Source organism: Diplotaxodon limnothrissa, linkage group LG3 (genome assembly GCF_057381915.1).
Source record: "Diplotaxodon limnothrissa isolate DT_005_m linkage group LG3, D_limnothrissa_male_GT1.1, whole genome shotgun sequence".
Lineage (NCBI taxonomy): Eukaryota > Metazoa > Chordata > Actinopteri > Cichliformes > Cichlidae > Diplotaxodon > Diplotaxodon limnothrissa.
Genome location: NC_140598.1, coordinates 41,401,878 through 41,428,841, shown reverse-complemented (window position 1 = coordinate 41,428,841; position 26,964 = coordinate 41,401,878). Strand labels below are relative to the sequence as shown.

General features: G+C 38.8%; 1 protein-coding gene and 1 pseudogene across 1 annotated transcript; both read right to left on the bottom strand.

Moving 5' to 3' along the window:
- Positions 1–3,033: 3,033 nt before the first annotated feature.
- LOC146635861 (uncharacterized) lies at positions 3,034–4,143 on the bottom strand. Its single transcript, XM_085350231.1, has 5 exons — positions 3,951–4,143; positions 3,626–3,687; positions 3,494–3,556; positions 3,350–3,409; positions 3,034–3,267 (listed from the first exon to the last, which is right to left on the bottom strand). The coding sequence occupies exons 1-5, from the start codon at positions 4,141–4,143 to the stop codon at positions 3,034–3,036; spliced, it is 612 nt and encodes a 203-aa protein (XP_085206357.1).
- Positions 4,144–9,150: 5,007 nt separating this feature from the next.
- LOC146635860 (GTPase IMAP family member 8-like) lies at positions 9,151–26,173 on the bottom strand (annotated as a pseudogene).
- Between the last annotated feature and the right edge of the window lie 791 nt (positions 26,174–26,964).

Here is a 26,964-nt window from a genome sequence, read left to right as displayed (position 1 = left end):
ACATGGATACCCCCTATCACCAAGCAAGTAGCCAGTGAACTCTCCTAAGACAGAAGGATACACTTCAGTTCAAATGTCCCTGAAGCAATTGGTCTTTATATATTTTAAAGTATTTTCAACTCACCATGTCCAAATTTTGTGCTCAGTGTACATTCACGGAATATTTGTGAGTCATGGACAGAGCCTGGCCACTTGGCTTCCACATTTGTGATAATGTTGGCAGCATCACATATGATCTTCACAGTGCAGAGAACACAAATTAGCATCCATTACTATAATGAAATAATTTGTTAGTTTGACATGCTACAGGGAACTATGTACCTGTACATTAATGCTGTGGAAAGACTTCCTGTTCACATAGTCTCCTTCATTTACTAAAGGAGCAATGATTGGAATGTGAGTGCCATCTATACAGCCAATCACGCCTGGGAACCGTGAAAATACATGTAAAATTTAAGTAGTAGTCCAAGTATCACCACATCATAAATTAAGTTTCGTTCATCCTGATACCTGCAATTTTGTGGAATCCCTCTTTGATAAATCTTGTGGGTCTGTGACCGGGGAACACCACAAACGTGTACAGGAGACGTTTCAGTGCAACTGTAACATTCCTGACTGCCCGACAGACGGTAGCCTTGGAAACGTGCTCAGCGTCACCAATATTATACAGAAAGCTCCCGTTTGCAAAAAAACGAAGTGCAATACAAATAATACGTAATGAACTGAGAGCATGTCCGCGATGTGTCGCATGCGTAATATATGGCCTGAGGATGTTATTGAAATAACTTATAGATTGTGCTGAAAAACGGTAACGTTCGCACAGAAAATCATCAGGAAATGATAAGATGTCCAAACGCGCTCTAATCACTCTCTCCCGGCGGAGAGCTCTGCGGAGAATTTGGGCTTCACGATCTACTGGCTCTTCAAGGACGGGGCACGCCATGTCCGACACTTCCTACTGTCAGGTTTCCGACAAAGGGGCGGAGACAGTCAGGGTTAGTTGTGGTAAACCTGCTAGGGGGCAGGTTAGCTTCACGGCGTGTGTCGTCATAGTGACTCACTCAGGCTTCAGCTGAACTCGCTTTGTGAAACCGAAAACCCGGAGTTTTCGTTAACTCAGGGTATACAGAGTTTGCACTAAACCGGCTTCCTGAAACAGGGCCCAGGTAAAATAATTAAACGTACGACACAAAATAAACACATACCAGCAATCGACGGCGAGAAGACTTCAGAGAAAACGATCCGCAGGTGATCTCTACAAAAACATGAGGCACTCCAGTCAACAAAAATATGGCCAATTCAGACAGCTTGGGACACGACTCCTACCTCTGGCAGCTGGGAAGGTCAGGGCCCTATTTCAGGAAGCCGGTTTAGTGCAAACTCTGAGTAAGTATACCCTGAGTTAACGAAAACTCTGGGTTTTCGGTTTCACAAAGCGAGTTTAGATTAATTCTGAGTGAGTCACTATGACGACACACTCCGTGAAGCTAACCTGCCCCCTAGCAGGTTTACTTCAACTAACCATGACCTTCTCCGCCTCTGTGTCGGAAACCTGACAGTAGGAAGTGTCAGACATGGCGTGCCCCTTCCTTGAAGAGCCAGTAGATGTTGAAGCCCAAATTCTCCGCAGAGCTCTCCGCCGGGAGAGAGTGATTAGAGCGCGTTTGGACATTTTATCATTTCCTGATGATTTCCTGTGTGAACGTCACCGTTTTTCAGCACAATCTATAATTCATTTGAATAACATCCTCAGGCCTAATATTGCTCATGTGACACATCGCGGACATGCTCTCAGTTCTGTACATATTATTTGTATTGCACTTCGGTTTTTTGCAAACGGGAGCTTTCTGTATAATATTGGTGACGCTGAGCACGTTTCCAAGGCTACCGTCTGTCGGGCAGTCAGGAATGTTACAGTTGCACTGAAACGTCTCCTGTACTCGTTTGTGGTGTTCCCCGGTCATAGACCCACAAGATTCATCAAAGAGGGATTCCACAAAATTGCAGGTATCAGGATGAACAAAACTTAATTCATGATGTGGTGATATTTGAACTACTACTTAAATTTTACATTTATTTTCAGGGTTCCCAGGCGTGATTGGCTGTATAGATGGCACTCACATTCCAATCATTGCTCCTTCAGTAAATGAAGGAGACTATGTGAACAGGAAGTCTTTCCACAGCATTAATGTACAGGTACATAGTTCCCTGTAGCATTTCAAACTAACATATTATTTCATTATAGTAATGGATGCTAATTTGTGTTCTCTGCACTGTGAAGATCATATGTGATGCTGCCAACATTATCACAAATGTGGAAGCCAAGTGGCCAGGCTCTGTTCATGACTCACAAATTTTTCGTGAATGTACACTGAGCACAAAATTTGGACATGGTGAGTTGAAAATACTTTAAAATATATAAAGACCAATTGCTTCAGGGACATTTGACCTGAAGTGTATCCTTCTGTCTTAGGAGAGTTCACTGGCTACTTGCTTGGTGATAGGGGGTATCCATGTTTACCCTATTTGCTTACCCCTTACCCTGATCCTGAACCGGGCCCACAGCAGCGATATAATCTGGCTCATTGCAGGACAAGAGCCAGAGTTGAAATGACTATCGAAATGCTTAAGGCCCGGTTCTAGTGCCTTCAAAGACTCAGGGTAAATGGTAAAATGGTAAATGGCCTGTATTTATATAGCGCCTTACTAGTCCCTAAGGACCCCAAAGCGCTTTACATATCCAGTCATCCACTCATTCACACACACATTCACACACTGATAGGGTCACCCCAGAAAGGGCATGTGACATTATTGTGGCATGTGTGATTCTTCACAACATTGCCACAATTAGAGGAGAACACTGTCCTTCTGAACCAAACATCGGCAGTGATCCAAACCATGAACATCCTGACCCTCCCACGGACATACAAGATGGAAGCGCAGTCAGAGACACCATATGTCACAATCATTTCCTTTGACCCATCACCTCAACATGTTGAAAGAAGAATAAACAGATTTTCTGTTCAACTGGCTTTATTGGTTGCCTGTATTTCCTGTACACAAAGTATTAATAAGTATATTATTATGTTGTTCAAACACTGAAATAATTCGTCCATCTCTGACCACTTCACCCACCCTTAACTGATGTTCCAGCAGTAAAATCTCAATCGTGGTCTTTTGGATCTGCTGCTTGAAGTGTTCCATTTCCAAGTCACATTTTTTTATTTTCTTGATCAAATAGGTCTTGTACAGCTGCTTTACAGGGAGCTATTGAAACACAGAAAATAACATTGACATTCATAGTACATGCCTACTTAGGTTGGTTGTAAATCAGTGCTGAACATCTTACTGAGGAAAGGTTTGTTGGAGAAGTGGCTGGACCCTCTTCCTCTTCATTTCCATCATCACTCTGTTAGAGACATAGAAAGTCCATGGTTTTATTATAGTACCACATTTTATTCAATTGTTATATTTCCCATTGTAAGATGTACACCTCATAAAGTGTCTCTGTTGCTTCCTCCTCTGTAACAGCTGTCAATGTTTCTTCATTATTTTCCTGTAGTAAAGAAATAGACAACATTGCTGTTCTACTGTAAACTCATATAATCTGTGGAGTATTACTCACAACTGCATGTTGGTCTGGCTCAACAGGAGGCTGCACCAGATGCAGTACACCACCACCATCAACTGATAGAATATGAGGTTTATACAGGTCACTTATAACTTACAAGGGACCAAATGGCAATTAACAAACATACCAATCACCTTACACTTCATTGTCATTATGCTCTCAAAGACAACCAAGACTGAGGGAAGGCAAAATCAGTAGGAAAATAACTTCACTACAAAATAATCCATTATGGTGAAGAGTTTATCAGATGAATGAGTCGCACTGCAAAGGTGACTGTGAAGAAAGGATGTATGCACATCATGTATTATTTTGAATTTACCTCTTATGTAGGCACTTGTGTCTTGTGGGGTTATTGACTCAGAGGATGTCCCCGCAGAGATGCCTTCGGCCACAGGGCGCCCACTGTTTTGGCTGAGGGCCAACTGCTCAGCCTCTGTGAGTGGTGGTGGTGGAGGACCCCCACCTGTTTTTCGGGCCTCCGCTTTTTTTCTGTTGGCTATAACGGGTCGCATTTGAGCATACAGAGTAAGCAAATATGTACTTGTAATGTGCTCAGATAATTGCAATAAGTGCTTACAGAAAGGAAATTAATGTAGCCTCTAACTGCAATTGATTTACATCGGACAAACAGACCAAGCACTATGGCTCATAATACAATTACACCTTACCTGTTTGGACTATATTTTTATATTTCATTTTTACTTGCTGCCAGGAACGTTTGGGGCCTGTTGGGTTGCACCTGCGCTCAAATCGCATCACAAAATCAAATGTATAAAATAACAAATAAAATAAAATATAATAAAATAACGTGTTAAATGGGTGGAAATCCCTAGATCAATGTTTAAATTAACACTCACGCATTGACTCTGTCGGCTATGTTTTGCCATGCATGCTCTCTTTCTTTTGCAGCTGTGGCTGTGTTACTTTTTTCCGCGGAATTTGCATGTTATCGGCATATACTGCCATCAGAATTTCGGCCTCAAGCGCTGTAAAATACATTGACCACGCCTTCTTTCCCTCCATCTCCATGGTGACTCGCTTAATCTGTGCTCCACTAATCAGGGCTTTATGTATCCTCGTGCGCGTGCTTAACTTGGGGTTAAAGCAACTCCGCGTTGACTGAACTACTTGTTATCAGCCTTTCTGAATCCGAATATTCCAAGTTGGACAGTTCGGGGTTACTCAACCCTGAGTATCGTTTTTCACTCTGAGTTTTCTAAACCGGCTTCCTGAAATAGACCCCTGGAGACAGAAGTGACATAAAATAAAAAGTGGTTAATGTCTTAATGAAAAAACATGGGATAACTCAAGAAACACATAGTTTAACACAGGAGTACACATATTTGAAAGGTTTTATGGAAAATTATAATTCACTGAAGGCAGAGAAAGAGACTAAACAACCAACACAAACCTCTGTAGAGAAGTGTGAGAAGCTGACATCAATGTTTCTAAGAAAGAAGCTTTACAGGAAAACATGATAAACTAGAATTTGAGACTAAACAACCAGACAATCTAATCAGAAAAATGCTGTGCTTTTAATGAGCAGCTTTGACAGCGACCAATCAAACACCAGCAGCTTCATGCTGACAAACTCATACTTCAATCAACTGCGTTTCAGTCACCTTTTGTGAGAATTCAGACTTTAACCTGTTGTGTTTAAAGCTGCTCTCTTTGATTAAATATCAAAGAGAGCAGCCTCTGTCAGTGCGCTCCCAGGGTGGCTGTGGCTACAATGTAGCTTGCCATCACCAGTGTGTGAATGTGTGTGTGAATGGGTGGATGACTGGATGTGTAAAGCTCCACACTCTTTAGAGTTAAATCAACATTTTTGAAATAGTTAAAATATTTAACACCGTGCCAGAGTTCATGTTTTAACTTGCAAAACAGAGTTAAAACTAGAAAAAATTGCATTTCCTGCGAAAATGCTGTGTGGATGCCTTACGCTGAAGATTTCTGCTGAAAAAAGCAGAAAAAGTTGAAAAAACAAAAAACATTGCCCTGAGCGAGATTCGAACCTGGCCTTTCTGATCTATAGGCGGCATCTCACCTTACTGGACCAAACTGATTCTTACAAAGAAGAGGTGGAGAGACTGACAATTCTGGTGAAATTAGCAGAAGCTGCTTAGTATTGTGCTAATAAGAGGTGAAAAGGCTAAACATTTAGCAGAAAAGAGGTGAATCAGAAGAAGTTCTGCTGAAAAGAGGTAAAGAAGCAAAAAGATGAGTTGAAAAGAGGTGTAGAAGTGCTTGCTGAAGATGGCTGTATGTGTAATGACACACTGGAGAGTGTCAAGAAAGCAGAGCGCATGCAAGCAGGGAACATGTGTAGCAACTGTCACAGGTAGGATTCGAAACTCTGCCCCCGGGTCTCACGGCAGCTGCCCTACCCTCTGAGCCAAATGAGTTCTGGTCTCAAGCAAATATATGATGAGAGAGAAAATGTGCACTGTGGAGCAGAAGCTCAAATTAGCAGAAAAGAGGTGAAGAGGAAGAACTTTGTTGTGAAATGAGGTAAAGAAACTGAAATTTGTGCTTAAAACAAGTGAAAAAGCTGAACTCTGAAATCCTGCTAAAACAGTAGTAGAGGCTGATATTTTTCAGCTACTCACTGAGCCAAACTGGTTCTCACGTAACTGAAAAAAGGTGGAAAAGCTTAAAATTCTAATGAAAACAGCAGAAGAGGCTAAGTGCACTGTGGAGCAGGAGCTCTAATTAGCAGAAAAGAGGTGAAGAGGAATAATTTCTGCTGAAAAGAGGTAAAGAAGCAAAAAGCCGAGTTGAAAAGAAGTGTAGAAGCAGAAGTGCTTGCTGAAGATGGCTGTATGTGTAATGACACACTGGAGAGTGTCAAGAAAGCAGAGCGCATGCAAGCAGTGAACATGTGTAGCAGCTGTCACAGGTAGGATTCGAACCTCTGCCACCGGGTCTCACGACAGATGCCCTACCCTCTGAGCCAAATGAGTTCTGGTCACAAGCAAAGATATGATGAGAGGGAAAATGTGCACTGTGGAGCAGCAGCTCAAATTAGCAGAAAAGAGGTGAAGAGGAAGAACTTTGTTGTGAAATGAGGTAAAGAAACTGAAATTTGTGCTTAAAACAAGTGAAAAAGCTGAACTCTGAAATCCTGCTAAAACAGCAGAAGAGGCTGATATTTTTCAGCTACTCATTGAGCCAAACTGGTTCTCACGTAACTGAAAAAAGGTGGAAAAGCTTAAAATTCTAATGAAAACAGCAGAAGAGGCTGAGTGCACTGTGGAACAGAAGCTCAAATTAGCAGAAAAGAGGTGAAAACAGCAGAAGAGGGTGAGATTTGTGCTGATAAGAGGTGAAACTGCGGAACCAATCAGAGGTACTGCTTCTGTCTGCTTCATCAGGCTGTGTACTTGTATGTATTTCTGCCATAGACTGTTAACCAGAATCTGAGGTCCATATTAGAAAAGCTGCTAAAATCATTAAACTTTGCAGAATTGTAATAAATTATCAATATGAATTACCGGTCTGTGATAGTGTATAAATTTGTAGTTAAAAAAAAAACATGTGGGCCAAGGTGGAATCGAACCCACGACCTCTGGTCTGAAGAGCGGTGTCATTACCAATCGCGCCACCTCTAAGGGGGCGGGCGCTTTGAAAAAAAGGGTGATGAGGAGTCAGAATTAGATCGCGGTGAGACGCGAAAAACGCCGTTTTTTGGAGTTACAAAACGTCGTGTAACTCAAAAACTAGGTGGGATAGAAGCATAATTCTTGCACTGGGTGAATCAGCGGACTTTGGTGTACTTTGACTGCGATTTACATAGCTCTTTGTATCTCCGTCGCGGAGATATGACGAGAGAAGAAACGGCTTCATTTTCGGAATTTGAAAAATGAGAGGAGGACAGATTTCCACCCCTCAAACAAGTCTAACTCATCTCAGAACGGTAATAGGTGAGAAAATAATTCTTGAATTGTGAGTGTCAGGAGTGTCTGAAGATATACAGGGACAAGCCTCATGTCTTAACTTTGCTTCGTTAAGGAGATATGACGATTTGAAAATGCCTTCAGTTTCAGTATTTCAGCTCTGAGTTTCACAACCTCCCCATAGACTTTGAATGGGGAGTTTTTAGACCATGTGTCACTTCGAGGCAAATTGTGAAAAAAACGTAACTCTCACAATAATTATAGTGACACTGTCTTAAAGCCAGCAAAAATACCTACGTTTTGATGTATAATTTGTGGAAGTTGAGTGGAAATTGAGCGAGTAGCAAGGAGTTGTTCAGACATGAAGAGAAAATTCAGAACGGACGAGTGTGCAGTGGGAGTTAATTGCATAGCAACCATAGCAACACATGTATTTTCTGAAAAATCACAAAGTTGTAACTGAAAACTTAAAGAGTCATTACATGAAAACGGTAACAGATATGAAAAAGCTGAATCACACAGGAATAGCCCAATCATCTGAGAACGTTTTAAAGTTTGAATGGAGTTTCTAGGTGAAAGTATGAGGAAGTAGTTAAGTTTCAAAGACAAGCAAGTTTTAGCAGAATTGTAGAAGTTTCCCATTCATTTCAATGGGACAAATTAAAGGAAAAAAGTGTAATATTTTAAAAAGTATAATAGTAATAAGTACCAAAAGATATAGCAGTCGAAAGCAGAAATAGCAGAACAGTTTAGAGTTTGAATGGTAAAAATCGGCTGAAAACTGAGGGAGTAGTTAAGCGGCAAAGAAACGGAGCAACTAGAATAATAAAGGATAAAGAATAAAGAGAAACAGGATCTCAATAGTGTGGATGCCTACGGCATCCACCCAATAACACTTTAGAGACTGCTGAGACTCTGACATACAATTTTTAACCTTCTGGTGAGTGTTGGCTTCACTGAAAAGTGTTAAAATTAAATTCTGAGAAAGAATTACACTATGCATCTCTCCTCGGTATGTACAACTCTTAATGCATATAGATTGTTAAATCCTCCCAACTCTTTTAATCTTTGGGCTGAAGGAAGGACAATACTCGGTGTATAAATGCTCAATCAACAATCATTTTATTCCATACAATTCAGCACTTTATGAGCATAAACCATCCGGAGGGGAGATGACCGCGGGAGGGTGTCCACCTGATCTCGAAGTGTCTGAGCGTTCCTCAGATTCTTATAGCTTCATCCCCCCCTCCACCTAGTCATAAAACCTAAACATCCACATTCTTTCTCTCTCAGTGAGCCTAAATTATGACCTTGGCTTCCTGTGCAGTATGTTCTGTTCTTTTCTAATCAGACAAATAAGGTGATGACTCTCTGAAAACAGTATTTCTTATAGTTTAATAACTGTAATAGTTATCACCTCTTCAGGAGAATAATGCAAACTAAAACTACATAATGATTTCACAATCTTTAATTAGGGGTCTAACATGGCATAAGATAATATAATAATCTCACAAGATGGTTATCAAAAGACAGACATGTCTTCTTCCACTGCACTGCAATAACAAGTCCAGCTTTATATTATCTTGGGACAAATTAAACACAAAATGTGCTTTGAAAAGTTCATCAAATGGCCCGACTGAGTGGCTCGCCTGACATGGAATGAGATGCTTATCCATAAATGATGTAAAAGGTGTCAGTCTTGCTCTTCTGATGCCCAACAGTGAGGGGGTATGGTTGCCGACCTTGATTGCAGAGATGCTCTTCCAGACTGCAGCATGACTGGGGTTAACATAAGGAAACTGAAAATTATTCACAGAAATAATGTCTAAATACAGAAAAAAAAATATAGAAAAGATTCAAAGACTTTCATATTATTGAAATTTCGTGATAAATCACAACCTTATGAAAGACTACAAGTCTGTGACTTGCATCGCTTGCCCTGATTTTTGGAGACCTTTGTCCTCCTGGTGGTGGTGGAAGGAGATGTAACAACAACAACAGCAATGCCATTTCATGTTCAAAGGCTGAAGATGAAAAGACACAAAATTAATACCATTTCATCAAATGTACTGATCTTTTTTACAATGAAAACCAAGTTATCAAAAAGTAGACACACTTTTAGAGACACTCAAGAAATAAAAACTCTATCGGATTACTAGTTCTGGATCATCATATGAGCAAAACAGACAATTCTTTGTTTGACATTCAAAACTAGAAAAAGTGGACAAATATTTAATTTGTCTTAATTGTATGAATTTAAATGTTAAAAAAAAACACAGAAACAAATTAATATTTGCCCCTGAATGCAGCTTTAACCTTTAATATACAAAAAATACAACTCACTGGTAGAATCATCTTGATGATTTTCTGGATGACCTTCTGCTGACTGAACCAAGCGAAACAACTCTGATGTTGAAGTGAGCTTCTTAGCCTCTTTTATAGCTATGAGTACTCCGGGAGAGTAGAAAAGCACTATATAAGAATCAGTCCATTTACCATTTACCAAGAATGTATTCCATTTCTGAAGCAACCTGGAGGATGTGTCGTCATTGAACAGGAGAGTGAAGTCTTGCTCCGTCTTTAAGAAAGAAAATTGTATTTGAAACAACTGCTAGCTCCAAATTCCAAAGTATTTTAAAAAATGAATTCTAACTTACCAGTCCTTTTGTATCCAGGAATCTTGGAAAAGTGGATAGAATACCAACGCTTCTACTTGGGTCATTAACAAGCCGCTGATGGTGCTGAAAGGTCTCTTTCATCTTCTGGAAAATCACAAAATTGTCTGTAGTATGGTTAAGCAAAGACATGGCCTCCCTGCAAGCATCCCCATCAAGCATGTGTATAACATTCACGATCCTTTGGAGACTTCGGCCACCTGAAGAACTGTCTCTCAACCTGTTAGGTGGTGTTGGACGTCCATGACGAATCTTTCTTTCGACAGTTTTCAAATGCCAAGAAATGTATCCTGTACCACTTGCTGCATCATAGAAGCAGAGATGGGCAGTAATGCGTTACTGTAATCTGATTACTTTTTTCAAGTAACGAGTAAAGTAAGGGATTACTATTGCAAAAACGGTAATTAGATTACAGTTACTTTCCCGTAGGAACGCTGAGGTACTGCGTTACTAAAACCGTGATTTTTGGCGAGAATGTCTCACGACAGTGACGTAAGCGAGTGCGCCGTTAGTGACAACAGCTGTGTGCAGATCAACAATGGATAATATATCGAGTGCGGGAGAGAGTATGAGCGTGCAGCGTTTAAAGCGTGGAAGTACTGACCTTACTTTGAGTTTGATTCCATAAAAGGTGACAAAAACATTAGCGTCCGTTGTGCGTGGGAAGAAAACTTCTTTTTACAGCGAAAAAAACCCCCTAAACTTCCAAGCAAGCACCGAGTGCGCTACGATGTAATGGGAAACTCACAGAGAAACTCGTGGATTCTTCAACTGACCGCAGCACACCTGCACCAGGGTAAACCTCCGCCTACCGCAGTCCTGCTTTACAGGTGAAAATAGAGCAACAGGACCACTGAGTCTTTGGCTTTATTTATTTCCTGCTGTGTTTTACTTGCATCTATTTGAAAGACTGAGTGTAAACACAAAAAATATTTTATTTTATGTGCTGGAATGTGCAGAAAATAGGTTTAAATGTTAAACAAATTACTTCCAGTCAGAGAATGTTGCATATAATTACATTTTTGCTTGATGCATAAAGTTAAAAGATTAAAACTGATAAAACAAGTTAAAAAAAGAGACTTTTCCATTTGATTACATTTTGTATGATGGATTATGTAGAAAAAATAGAATTGGGCTGAAAGATCTATCGCTTTATCACCTCTTCAGGTTGCAAATCATGTTTTTAAAAAGTAACTAAGTAACTAAGTAATTAATTACTTTTGAAAATAAGTAATCAGTAAAGTAACATGATTACTTTTTTGTGGAAGTAATCAGTAATTAGTTACTGATTACTTTTTTCAAGTAACTTGACCAACACTGCATAGAAGTGCTCCTGGTTAAGTGAAAACACGAAGTATTTTGTCAGATTTAGCTCATAACAAAATATCAGATATTTTTTATGTCCATCATTGAATAATTTTCTGTTGAATAACTAAATATTGACTATTACATAGCCTTTGTCTGCATATGGATCTTTGAGTGAGGGGAACAGCATCACAATGCCCAAAGCATACTCCTCTCTGATTGCTTTTGTGTAGTGATGTGTCCTGTGTGTCTAAGCGTCGAACCGTGTGTCGGGTAATCTCGGGGGCATTTTTGTGAAGCGCGTATCGAGGCTTGCTTTGATTGCGTATGCAGTGACGTTCGAGGCCTCGCGGGCAGCCCGTACCACGTGACTGATTCAGGGACTGGTTCACCGGTTCGCGCCAGATTCGAAATAAAATGGGCAGAAAAACACAGCTGATTTCCCATCACACTGTGTTGTGGAATTGGATTACGTAAGTGTTACAAAGTTACTTGAGCATTTCTTCTTCGATGGAACCAGCAAGGAAGAGATTTTTTTCTTTTATATTATCTCTCCTAATAAAGATATGAAAAATATGCACACAGTAATAAATATCACAAATGATAAGCACCATAATATAAATAAACAACACTACACAATCTGATTTCTGTCTTTTAGTTTATTAAAAAGTGAAGCACCAAACACTAGTTTGTGTCATTATCCAGATGTACATAAGCATGATTACACAGGTACTAGGAGCGGGTTTTGATTATCGATTAAAATCGATTCTAGCTTGGATAACGTGATGTCATTCATTAAAATCCTGAATCGATTTTTAATATAAATATTACTACATTTCAACCACCACCAAACAGCTAAAACAGTAAATGAGAGCAGGCACACCGATTCTGCACAAAGATGTAAACACAAAGCGCGGACCCGCTGACGCATCAGAATCAGTGAGATGTCGCCTTTCTCACCAGAAAGCACGGTCAGGGCTGAAAGCCGACAGCTCGCAGATTCTGATCCATTGGCGGGTCCGTGCTTCGTGTTTACGCCTTTTTTGCGCTGATTCTGAAGCTGCAGGTTTTATTTCTCTTCAAACAATATTGACCGAACCAGCAGAAAAAGAAGATCCAAACTACGCTTCACATAAACATCGTCATGAATTTCCTCTGACTTTTGCTGTTTTGCTTTCACCAGGATAAAATCACACTTCAGGCACAGCTTTCTCTCTCTCTCACACACACACACACTCTCTCTCTCTCACACACACACACTCTCTCTCTCTCTCACACACACACACTCTCTCTCTCTCTCTCACACACACTCTCTCTCTCTCTCTCTCTCTCTCGACATAACCTGGACCAATATTCAAGATCCAAGATTAAAATTTTAAGAGGACAAAATAAAACCTACCCTGAGTCATTCATGTACTATATAAAACTGTGCATGTTTGAAGACTTTTTTTTTGCAGTTCTTTTGATGTCAAACTACATGTCAGATTCCACAAAAAATGAAACAGAGGGGCATTAATGCCAGCCTGAGCAGTTTACAGCTTGAATGTGAACTGTAACATTGATATAGTTAGAGGCTATTTACAGTTTGCATTAACAGTTATTGCTAGTAAGTTTGACTTGATTCTACTTACCCTGTGGAACTGCATGCAGGTGCAAAATCAGTACTGTTCTTCCATGAGGCTCCAACCGATTAAGAAAACTGCCCGCACTGGGAGGGCTGGGTCTAACTTGAGTTCACAATCAACTCTATACAGAGTTAAAGTTACTAAACTCATGACAGACTTAACATTTTAAACCAGCCTCTGCGCAGAGTTACAGTATTTAGAATTTTCTCTTTTAAGAGTTAAGTCAACACTGATTAAATACATGTTGTCAAATAACTCCAACACTGCACAATTTAAATCAGAAAGTGTTTAAATCACACTTTGGGGGTTAAAATCAGCTCTGAGACATTTACTCCAGCACATTGTAACACTCCAATTTTTTCTGTGCAGTTGTGATTTTATGAAACTATAAGTATGACTGAACTTAAACTTTGTTCTATTAGTATGAGTTAGAGTATGGAGAGCCATCCATCCAACCATGTTATTTGAGTCCTCAGCAATGTAATGTGTAAATGGTGATGTCACACAGCCGCCTCCATCTTCTCTTTACAATTTATATTCAATATATGTTCATAACTTTACTTACTTTGGCTGCAGCAGGTTGGTGTAATCAGAGACTGACTGCTGACAGCAGGCTCAAACAATCAGAGAAGGATGATAGCACTGCACTGTAAGAGGTGGCTGTAAATTATAACACTTACTGGCAGCTGGATGCAAGTAATTTACTGTAGAAAGTGTTCACAGTAACTTTGTAAACATTTGTATAGCAAAGAAAAAAGATCCTGCTGTAACTGATTTTGCAGCAAAAGTTCTGCAACTGAAATTTGCAGTAATTGATATCACTTTAATGCAAATATCACAGTAGCAATCGCTGTAATAAATATTTTCAATCTAATTAATGGTCAATTTAATTTACTGTTTTTGAGGTTATTTAATTTACAGTAAAATTACAAACCTATTACAATATTCTGTTCCAGTAAAGTAACTGTAAATTTAACTTCGAGTAAAAGTACTGTATAATTCATTTGTTTTGTCTTACCATTACTGTAATGTCTTACTGACATTACAAAAGCTTGCTGCAATATGTGTATCAATCTCATTTCATTATTATTTAAACATTGTTGTAGTTCTCTTTAATAAATGTGTGTTTTCAGTTCCAGCCTTAACCTCTGGTCTTTTTGCATTTTATTCTCATATTAACAAGTTTCTCTTGTCCCACACACAATATTCAGATTTTTTTGATTTTTTTTTTTTTTTTAATTTTGAGCTGATTTTAGAAGCAGCAGCTGATTAAAAAAAATAATCCATCCACATTCAGTCTCGTCCATTTCACATCCCTCAGCACAGACGATCACACACTTAAAGTTCTGAGCTGAAAGAAATATTTCTGCTTCGTTTGAAGTTTGACTGCAGGTCAGAGTTTGTCCAGGAGGTGGTGCTGCTGCGTCAAACCGAACAGACTAATTCATAATGATGACTGATGCAGTTTTACTATTCCTCTGTGTGCAGATTATTTTCACTTAACCGTTTTTATCACTGAATAAAAATGTGTTTGACACAATGGAGAAAACATAAAGTAAATGTCTGCTGTTCTTTTACATCACAATTTGATCGGCTCAAACACCACAGTGAATCTTTTCATGGGAAACTGGTCCGTTTCAGGTGTTTTCGTTAGGACAGACAACAACAAAACAACTTTCATCAATAAATTTAAACTGTTTAATTCATAATTCTGAATTTGAATGTGAGACCACAGCTTCAAAACACATTGTACACAATCTGAAAGACTGATTGGTTTAGAGTAGAATTTAATATTTCCACAATCATTACAAGAAAGCTAATAATCAGTAATATGTTCCTATTCAATTCATTAATAAAAACTATGATGTTATTAAAGGTATTAATTAATGTAATAAAAAACAACAATAATAAGAATTACACTACTCTATCATGGCCCAAAATGGCCATTATAGAGTCAAGAGGAACAATTTGGTGTATAGTGTATACTATTGACATTATTAAGGAGCCGATGTTGAAAATTAAAAAATCAGAAAAAAAATATACACCTTTGGGAATTTTCATTCCATTTGTATTAACCGAATGAAAATGGTTGAAAAAAGAAAAGTGGCCACAAATGGCCAGGATAGAGCCCAGAGGGTTAACTTTATATCTTTCTTCTTTGCAGCTCATTTATTATGTTTTTCTTTAGTCCATCTAAACAACACTCAAAACATTATTACTATTACTGTTATTTTTTTTATCTATTTCCTTGTAAATGGAACATTCACAAGCTGCTGATAAATGTTATTTTTCATTGATTATTACTGAGTAACACAATCATTTAATTTTCTTTTCGAAGTTACAAATTTTACTATGAAACCAGCTGCGAGTCCCACTGAAGCTCCAGCTAACGCTCCTGCTGCAGCCCCCACTGGACCCCCTATGGCTCCAACACCAGCTCCAATAACAACTTCAATGCCAATTCCAGCAGCAATACCAGCAGCAACTCCAGCCCCAGCTCCAGCAGCAGCAGCTCGAACATTAACACCAGTATCAGCCCCCGCAATGACAGCATCCCGACTCCCCTTAGTAAACGCGTTGCTTCTTTCAGCTTTGTATCTTGCTTCTTTGGCCGTCATCTTTGGATTTTCTTTCTGAAGTCGTTCCATCTCTGTTTTTATGGCTTTCTCTGCCTCTTCAAACATATTGGTGGTGTAGCATCCTCCTTTTCTTTCAGTCAGATTGTTGATTTTCTTCAGCAGCTCTCTGACCTCAGAGGGATCCTTGTTTCTGCTGTTAAAAACATGATATCCTCCACCGCACTGACTGATAAAGTCATTGAGATCTGGATGTTTGATTGCTTCTTCTATGGTGTCTTTATTCTCATCATCTTCATGGATTACCAAGGCCATTGTGTAATCAGCTGCTTGTTCACCAAATATCTTCTGAATGATTTTCACAGTTTTTTGTTCTTCTTTGGTGAATCTGTTTGGTTGGATCACAACCAGGAACACATGAGGACCAGGAGCAGCAAAGGACATGCATCTAACAATCTCTCTCTTCACCTCCTCTTTAGTTAGTTTAGTTTTGTACAGACCTGGAGTATCAACTACAGCCACTGTTTGACCTTCAAACTGACATGTTTCCTTCTGACACACTGATGTTACAGAGGAAGAGGAGGATGTTGATCTAAATACTTTTCCCTTTAAGATGATGTTTCCTGCTGCACTCTTCCCAACTCTGGTTTTCCCAACAAGAACAATCCTGAGGACGGCTTCTGGTTTGTTCATGGCTCTCTGAGCTTCTCTGAACATTTCATTGGTGTAGTACTCTCCTCCATTTCTCGCAATCATTGTGTTAATCTTCTCCAGCAGCTCTCTGACCTGAAAGGGATTTTCGACTGTGTTGTTAAAGACATGATATCCTCCACCACACTGACTGATGAAGTCAGAGACAGTTTGATGATCATGGATCAAGTTTTTTATGGTGACTTTCTCTCTCTCCAGATTGTCACCAAAGGTGAACAAGACCATAGTGTAACTTGCTGACTGATCTCCAAACATATTCTGAATGATTTTGACAGTTTCTTGTTCTTCTTCTGTGAATCTGTTGGCCTGAATCACAACCAGGAACACATGAGGACCAGGAGCAGCAAGGTTGATGCAGCTACTGATCTCTTTCTTCACTTCCTCTTCAGTTTTATTGGTGTCAAATAAACCTGGAGTATCAATTACAGCCAGTTTTTGACCATCAAACAGACCTGTTTCCTTCTGACACTCTGATGTCACTGTGGAAAAAGCTGCTGCGGCTTTAAAAGCTTTTTCTCCTAAGATGGTATTTCCTGATGCACTCTTTCCAACTCCAGTTTTCCCAATAAGAACAATCCTAAGATCAGCCTCTCTAAACATTTCAATGGTGTAGTATCTTCCTGCATTTCTCTGAACCATGGTGTTGATCTTCTTCAGCAGCTCTCTGACCTGAGAGGGATCCTTGTCTTTGTTGTTAAAGACATGGTATCCTCCACCACACTGACGGATGAAGTCACTGAGAGCTGGATTTTTACTGATTAATTCTTCTATGGTGTTTCCATCTGACTTCAGGTCATCTCCATGGGTGAACAAGACTAATGTGGAACATGCTGACCTTTTCCCAAACAACTTCTGAAACATTTTCACTATTTCTTGATCTTCTTCTGTGAAGCAGTTTCCCTGAATCACAACCAGGAACACATTAGGACCAGGAGCAGCAAAGCAGATGGCTCTCTCCATCTTTGCTGTCAAATCCTCTTCAGTTCTACTGGAGCCACACAGACCTGGAGTATCAACTACAGCCAGTTTTTGACCATCAAATGCTCCTGTTTCCTTCTGACACTCTGATGATGTCAATTCAAAAGCATTCCCTTTTCCTAGGATGGTGTTTCCTGAAGCACTCTTTCCACCTCCAGCTTTTCCAACAAGCAAAATCCTGAGTTCTGGCTTCTCTGGTTCCTCTGGTTCTTCTTCCTCTGTTGAATTACAACAGTAGTACAATTTTTTTTAATTTATCATTATCTTGTTAATAATTTTACCTCCTCACTACATATGACTCTGGATACTGTATCTCATGTGAAAAAGGGAACCTCAAATCAAAAGTATTTGACTCCCTGGTATAATTCTCCAACACATACCTTACAGCAGATTAACTCGTAAGGTGGAGAGGAAATGGAGTATCATAAAGGGCTTTGTGACTGAAACAATTCCACCTTGTCAGGTTTTTTTTCGCAGAACTCATGGTTTTAGTGTAATTACGTGTATAATTTACCTTTTAAATTGAAATCTGGTATCCTATAGAGTAAAAAACCATATCCAATAATGATTTCTTACATTAATATAATATTTCTAGAAGGGAGACTCAAGAGAAATACAAATAGAAAATGTGAGGAATTCCTTTTTTGCTGAAGCATATAGTTAGGGCTGGATCAGGTGACCCTGAGTCCTCCCTTAGTTGTGCTGCAATAGATGTAGGCAGCTGGGGGGTTCCCATGATGCAGTATTTCTTCTTCAGTCACCTTTTTCACTCACTATGTGTTAATAGACCTCTGCATTGAATCATACTTCTTATCAGGGCTGGCTATACGCTGGGGCAAGAGGGGGCAATGCCCCCTTAAACAAACGTCCTGCCCCCTTAAGTCAAACTTTTAGAAGTTTAGAAAGAAAATAATTTATTACCCACAAGCTGAATATGGACAAGATTTACTACAGTAGCTGAAAAAATCAGCAAGAAAAGGCACAAATTAAATGATAGGTTTCATGCACAGGCTCACACAACACTCGGCAGAGAGCTCCCCCTCCCCCCAGCATCCATGCGACACATCTTGCCACCGCCTTCAAGTTGGACTCCAGTTAAAGAACCCATGTGAAAGTATTGTGGTTAAGTTAAATCCAATTTATTAACCTACCTCTGAGATGAAGTGCAGCTGGGAAAAGCGTACTTTTTCCATTTGGCTACTGCAGGCAATGAGGTGCGTTTACTATGCCAGCCCTTTTTAGCTTTGTAAGTATTGGCTGTATTGAGAGGTCTTATTTTATTCTTACTTAATTTTGCAAATTTATTTGAATTAGGCCCTCCAATTATGATAGATTTTATATTGTTGGTGGTAAAGATCTGGATGGATATTTTATTTTATTCTGTATTTCTATTTTTAAGTTTTATTTTTCAAGACTTTGTGAATTCTGTTTTTTTTTTTTAAACCAGGCCTACCCTTTTTAGTTTTGTTAATATTGGCAATAGTGTGAAGTGTTATTGTTTGTTTCAAATATATTCGATATAGGCTATCCAATTAAGTTAAATGCCATGTTTTTAGTTGTTAGAATCTGATGAGCAATATTTTATTTTAGTTTTAGTTTATTTGGGTTTCTGTTATCCCCCTGAGAGATTGCCACCTTAATATGGTCAGCGGGTTTGCGCACCTTAGTGACCATAACAGCTTGACCAGCAGAAGCTCAGCCTTCAGGTGGGACACCCAAGTTGGTCAGGTGTTAGGGTAGAGGCCTGACGAAGTGCAATCCAATTACATGACAAAAACAGTTATCCAGAGTAGGGCTGCCATGATTAGTCAACATTCAAAATCATCAATGACTAATTTCATAGTCGGCACATCGTTTGAAGCTTTGTAAGATCCTGAAAGACGCAGGAATAAGTAGTAGGATTTAAGAGTGTAGTAACGGACTGAAACAGAAGATGGCAGCACTGCATCTACAAGGATGCCAGCTGCCGTTAAACCCCGACAAAGAAGAAGCTGTGTCTGGTATCGTATCTGTGTCCAAATTCAGGAACCGCATCCTAGAATTCATAGCGTGGCCCAGCCAATTCCAGTTTTCAACAATGGCGGCAGCTAGTTAGTTTTAATATTACTCTTATTACTCTTTCTGGGTCACAAAATAACGTTTTCAGATATTTTCAGGCGAGAATGTAGCTGTGTATACTTCAAATATCTGAGCCGGTGAGAACACCGAACTCCCAGCACATCGTTTTCAGACCCCCAGTGGTCTTTCACTACTCAGGTTAAACATGATATAGGAGTCCCTTAGATAACTTACAAATTTTATTGTTTGGCTTTTTTTCAGTGTTTTATTTGTTCCTGAATAAATCAGTTTGGCTGAGATTAAAGTTATAGTTTTTACACAGCTGAATAAACGTCAAGCAGACAACTGATTAAACAGAAGTGTGAGATGGTAGAATTTAGTCCTGTTATATTTTAGGGAGCAAGGAGCAGACGGCTGAGTTTATTAAGGGAAGAATACAGAAAGCAGTCTCAGAGATTTAAGCCGTCTGTTTCCACTGTTAGGAACATACTGAGAAAATGGAAGACCACAGGCTCAGTTCAAGTTAAGGCTCAAAGTGGCAGACCAAAAGAAATCTCAGATAGACAGAAGCGACGAATGGTGAGAACAGTCAGAGTCAACCCACAGACCAGCACCAAAGACCTACAACATCAACTTGCAGCAGATGGAGTCACTGTGCATCGTTCAACCATTCAGCACACTTTACACAAGGAGATGCTGTATGCGAGAGTGATGCAGAGGAAGTCTTTTCTCCGCCCACAGCACAAACAGAGCCACTTGAGGTTTGCTAAAGTACATTTGGAATAAGGTGCTGTGGACTGATGAAAGTAAAATTGAGTTATTAGGGCATAACAAGGGGCATTATGCATGGAGGAAAAAGAACACAGCATTTCAAGAAAAACAGCTGCTACCTACAGTAAAATATGGTGGTGGCTCCATCATGCTGTGGGGCTGTGTGGCCAGTGCAGGGACTGGGAATCTTGTGAAAGTTGAGGGACACATGGATTCCACTCAGTATCAGCAGATTCTGGAGACCAATGTCCAGGAATCCGTGACAAAGCTGAAGCTGCGCCGGGGCTGGATTTTTCAACAAGACAATGACCCGAAACACTGCTGAAAACCCACTAAGGCATGCCTATTCAACTACGAAGTTAGTTGGGCCAGATTTTCAAACCGAGGAATTTATCTGGGCCAGATATTTTTTTTTTTTAAGCCAGTAAGCAGCAGATCATGATCAATTTCAAACCCACACAACTGTACTGAAAAACAAGTATTTTTTTTATTCCTTTTCCCCTATAAATCTGGTGACCTCTCACAAATGCACACCAAAAGGTCCATTTAAAAAAAAGGGAGCTATAACTAAACAATTTTTTGCACATTTGAAATACTAATAATAATAATAACAAAAAACCATTTTTGATAATTCCCTTTCAAATTAAAATAAATATTTCGCTGACCACTCACTTTTCCTGCCATGGATGGAGCCCCATCCGTCACAAGTATACAGACATGCTTCATATCCAGACCATTTTCCTCAAAAAGAGCTTAAATCTTCTCAAACATCATTTCGCCAGCTGCGTGTCCCTCTAACGGTAGCAAGCCGAGCAATTTCCCATCCAAAAAACGGACATATACTCACAACTGTGCATTATCAGTTCTGTCAGTGATCCCCTGCTATAGACATTACATCAGTTTTCTTCAGGTCATCTAACAGCATTTCAAACTCGTCTGACGCCAGAACTTCAATTCTACGAATATTTGAACTGTCCTACAGGGGTACGTTTTTAATAGCAGATGTCACACTCACTTTAATTTTTTCATCACTTTTCACCGCATCCACCACGGCCAGCTTGCAGTATTTCATTGTTTCAGAATCTGTGAAAGGCCTTTTCTTCTTCGCCAAGAAGCAAACACGAAGGGAAGCTGCTGCAGCTCTCTCTTGGGCTGTACAGGACCCTCACCATGGTAGTACAACTCCGGTTGTAAGATTATTAAACTCGGTAAAATGAATAAGTATTTGTCAGTCCAGGCAGGGTTAAACCGACAGTTTTCATTGTCAATTTTGCGCTTTTGGAGTGAGAAAGACATGCTGTTGTCGCATCATATATTACGATGATTGTTTAATATGTTTACATCACGGTGCATTGTGGATTAAATATTGCTAGGCTACTAGGAGTGTTGCATTCACAGTCTACACTACGCTGTAGGAATTTTTAATTTTTTAAAAATTAATTAATGAATTCATTTTTTGCGTTTTCTCTGCGTTTCTGCCAGGACCACAGGCAGGGCCACTCGCAGGTTGCTTCTGGGCCGCATTTGGCCCGCGGGCCACCATTTGAATAGGCTTGCACTAAGGCATTCATGCAGAGGAACAAGTACAACGTTCTGGAACGGCCATCTCAGTCCTCAGACCTGAATATTACTGAAAATCTGTCTCGAGTTAAAGAGAGCTGTCCATGCTCGGAAACCATCAAACCTGAATGAACTAGAGATGTTTTGTAAGGAGGAATGGTCCAAAATACCTTCAACCACAATCCAGACTCTCATTGGAACCTACAGGAAGCATTTAGAGCAGGGGCGGAGCGTGGGGGTGGCTTACGGGGCTTAAGCCCGGGTTGTTTTGTCAGAAGCCCGGGGTATTTTGGAGTGTAATTTTTTCATAGTTAGATGCCTGGCTGACAACTGTATAAAACAAAAAGTACACACAATATTCGAAGCACATAGTGCACACTGTGGGAATTTACGACTGTGCGTGAATCCCCCCCTGATATTGGTATGATCCAAGCTCAGGCACTAAGCGACTGAGCGAGGGGGCGGGGGGAGCTGCTGCCCGTGAGTGCGCTGTTGGAGAGACGGAGCCAGCCATACTAAGGGGAGCTTAAGTTTGAGCAGGTACCAAAGCAAATCATTCGTACCGTACAAATAATGTAAATATGACGGTGCATCACGAAAGATTGATATGAAACTGATCACTTGACCAATATTACGTTACTTGCTCTTCAAGTGAATCAACAAATGGCGAAATGAAAAGCCGAACAAATGCTATTTTTTAGAGAGTCTTAGCTTACGTGTGTTTATTTCATATTTTCAGTTCTTACCCTCCCCGACTAATTCGGTTTCAGTTATGTACTGAAATATAAGAATGGACATTAGAGGGTTCTTTCAAAGAAAAACTCAGGTAAATGTTATTTTATATATTATGCTTTGTATGTTGTTCAGTATATTTCTATGCAAAACAAGAGGGATTTCAGTACACAGCAGGATATTCACATTTGTAACCAGATATTTACATACACTTTAGGGGGAAAACATAAAACATTTTTACTGTACAACATCAATTTAGAGTAAACTTTTGTTTTAGATAAATATTGAAATATATTTTGAATTAGTTAAATGTCAGAATAAAGAGAGACAGAGCTGTCTATTTTTTATCACTTTCATTAAATTTAGGAGTACATGTACACTAAGTTTATTGTTAATTAATAAGAAAACTCCAGACGATTCCATTCTGAGCTGAAGAAGCTTCTGATAGGTTAGTAGAGTCCATGTGAGTAAACTGGTGGCACAGCTGTGGATGCATATAAGGCAAAACACAGAGCCTGTTTCTTTGACATGGGAAAATCAAGAGATGTCAACCAAAACACCAGGAAAAGAATCGTGGAGCTCCATAAGTGTGGCTCAGTTTGAATACAATTTGGTGCCATTTGCAATTAAAAAACACAGACAGTTTCTCTCTTTACTCTTAAAGTTAACAAATATGTTTTTATATTTATCAATCTAAAAAAATAAACATTTAGTCTGATTTGATGTTACAATTAAAAAAGTGTTTGTGTTTTGATCTGAAGAGTTTGTAAATATCTGGTTTCAACTGTATATTTGATGATTGTCAGCACAAAGAGGGAGAGAGAGGAGCAGAGATTGAGATGGAGAATGAGGACAGAACAGAGATGAACAAGAGCAGGTGAGACACACATGTTAGTCAAATGGTTGCTTACTAAAAGTATCACTGTATCATAGGTACTCATGTATCTCGTACCTAGTGTTTCTTTTTAGGTTTGCTATTTTTCAAATTCTATATTTATTAAGTTCTGCAGGCTTGTTTGCACAACAAGGCTAAATAATTATATAAACTTTTCTCAATCTAAATATTGTACTTTGGTAGAATTAAATAAATAAGTGTAGTGCAGGTCTATGATGATTTTTAGTGCTACTATCATCTAGTTCTGATTGTGGTTATGTCTTGGTTAAGTCCTCAGTAATCCTGCTTTTGAACTGTTGTAGTCCTGTTTTAATTCTGGATCAGTTCTGGGTCTGGTTGAATTGGGGTTTAGTCCCTGTGTCTTGATACAGCCCCGACTTCGTTCTGTCTTGCTGCTCAATTAAAAAACTAGTTTAAGGTGTCCTGCATGTGTGATATATATATTTCCCTATATGAAGTCATTCTTTTTTGAACAAAACTCAAAACAGAGCCTATTAATCTTTCAGTCATTTCTACACCCCCCCCCCTCAAAAAAAAAAAAAAAATCCCACATGCATACTACCCTTTAGGGCTAAGCCCCGGGTGTTTCAAATGTCTGGCTCCTCCTCTGATTTAGAGGTTGTAATTTCTGCAAAAGGCGGATCTACTAAATATTGATTTCATTTCTTTTTTTGTGGTACCCAAATTTATGCACCTGCCTGATTTTGTTTAAACAATTATTGCACACTTTCTGTAAATCCAATAAACTTCATTTCACTTCTCAAATATCACTGTGTGTGTCTCCTATATGATATATCTAACTGACATTTTTTATTGTAACAACCAATGGAAAATAATAAATAATAAATACAGGAAAATAATGACTATTAACAAGGTTGCCCGAACTTTTTACCCCACTGTATATCATATGCAGGCCAAACTGACATTAAATCACTGAGTAAATAATAAGAAACACTGGGCTCCAGCAATTATTTTTAAACTTCGACACAGTCCAAGAAAAGAAAACCTACAAGAGCTGATCAGCAGGAGTGAGAGAAGGAAGACTGGTGTTGGGTTTCCCACTGATGGCTTATTTTTTAACAATTTTGTATAATAAAGGTAATATTTAACATGGTTTCACTAAATTTACTTAATGTCTGATAGCTCTCTGTTAGATTAATCTCAGGACCAAATGGATTCTAGTTTGTTTAATTTTATATTATTTTGTTACATTGGAGGTGAAAATGTAATATATTTGCATTCGTGTAGGACGTTTCTACTCTTAATGACCACTCAAAGTCCTTTTAACAAGAATTCACACATCAATCATACATTCATAGAACACTTTAGGCTTCTTCAAGGGGATCCCAAAAGAACCAGTAACCTTCTTACTGTGTCAACTATTATAGATCATGAAGTCAAGACTACATCTCTCAGTCACCCTTCAAACTCTGTATGATGTCTTCCTCATGTGCGCCATACAGAGATGGGCAGCAATGCGTTACTTGTAATCTTTTAACGTAAAGTTAAAAGATTAAAATTAATAAAACTATAAAAGTTTTAAAAAGAGACTGTTCCATTTGATTACATTTTGTATGATGGATTATGTAGAAAAAGTAGAATTGGGCTGAAAGATCTATCACTTTATCACCTATTCAGGTTGTAAATCGTGTTTTTAAAAAGTAACTAAGTAACTAAGTAATTAATTACTTTTGAAAATAAGTAATCAGTAAAGTAACGGGATTACTTTTTGGGGGAAGTAATCAGTAATTAGTTACTGATTACTTTTTTCAAGTAACTTGACCAACACTGGCGCCATATATGATGATACCTACAGTATTGTAATATTTAACCAGTAGGTGCATGACTCTGTGGGAATATGTGATAATGTGCTGAGAAAAAAGAGAGATCTTCTGACACTGTCAATGTCCCCCTTTGACTTCTGTCACCACATTACATTAAATCACATTAAATTAAATAAATAAAAGGCACACAGATATTTTAATTTTCTAAGTTTAAACATTTGAAGCGTTTTCTATGTTCTATTGTAAATAAAATCTGGGTGTGAGATTTTCTAATCATTGCATTCTGGCTTTATTTAGATTTTCCAAATATTTTAGAATTGGATGGAATTGGATCGAACAAGAAAATAAAGTCATGGTAGATTTGGTGAGTGGACCATTAATCTGAAGCGGGGTAAAGAATCACGTTAATTAGTGAACAGAACAAATGTCAAAGGAGACGAACAAGAAAATACCTCCCTTCTTTTGTTCCTCTGTTTTAGTCGAAAAACTTTTCAAATCTTATTTTTTCCACTTCTTTTTTCATCAAAAAACTGCTGACAACATTGATTGAAAAACAATTATTTTCCTAATAAATTCTTTTAATTTTCTTTTCCTACGTTCTTTCTGACTCTGGGTTTTAATAAAAGAAAATAACTTTTCAGTCAAACTTTTATTTTACCTTCTGATAGTTGATGTTCATTTTGGGCATTTCATGAACCAGCTTTTGGATTTGTAGACTGAACTTCTTATTTGGATCAGAGTGTACAACGTACTTAGAAAACCATTAACAGTAGTAATAACAAAGAGAAATTATTAGAGGAAGAGATCAAACAAGTAGATAAATTAAAATAATGTCTGATACATGTTGAGTTTTGTAAGTGGGGGTTGAGTTTTATTAGATTTACATAAAATTAATTATATAAATTAGTCTTTTAAAATATACTCACCAAGGCGAGTGTATTTGCTGGCCATATCGGCCATAGTTGATATGATTTTCTGTCTCTGCTGATGTTCTGCTGCTCAGTTGTTTCCTCTGTATTGCTCTGCAGTGTTTGAATGTGTAGAAACGTGCCTGAGAGGTGGGGCAGAAAGATCAAAAGGAAACAGGAACGGTTAGTTGTTGGTTAGATGTCATTCAAATTGAGTTACTTTTGTATGAGAGATGAGTTCATACTTTGTGTATGTTTTGTGTTTGGTGCACTGAAGAAAAAAGGAGAGCTAATGTCTAATCTAGGTGTTTAACCTGTGTAAGTGTGGACAGTTAATCACAGACCTCGTATTTCATATTGATGTTTCTGTTGCTTTCACACACTCTGCCTGGGTTATTAATTTTGTGACTCAAACGAGTATAGTTTTGTGCCAGCTTGACTAAAATGGGCATTTTATATGTTAGCTGAGTGTTAAATTCTTCCTTTCCATGTCAGCATATTTAATTTGGCTTTTTATTAAATGAAAGAAAACTCATATCAAAAGGTATGATGTCTGACCGGGCAGCCAGGGCAACGCCCAGAAGCTAGGCAAATACTTTCTCTGTCACATATCACACAAACAATACAAAAGAGGAGATCAGGCCAGAGTGGACACACATGGGGAACAAAGCAGAACAGAATTTGAATGATGATGAGGGAAGCAAAATTGGAGATGGGAGACTATCAAAATAAAACAGGAAGTACACATACACACACTCACACACAGACTGGGGATAGATGTGGAGACACAACGAACTAGGTGAGACCAAGGAGCAAAACATAGTGAAAACAGACAGACACAGGTACAAAACACTGAGAT

Bases quoted from the DNA above. Each gene is read 5' to 3' on its own strand.
- LOC146635861 (XM_085350231.1), bottom strand. From the start codon at position 4,143: ATGCGACCCGTTATAGCCAACAGAAAAAAAGCGGAGGCCCGAAAAACA. The intron at 3,688-3,950 runs GTAAATTCAAAA...ATATTCTATCAG, and splicing joins CACAAGTGCCTACATAAGAG to TTGATGGTGGTGGTGTACTG. The intron at 3,268-3,349 runs GTAAGATGTTCA...GTGTTTCAATAG, and splicing joins CTCCAACAAACCTTTCCTCA to CTCCCTGTAAAGCAGCTGTA.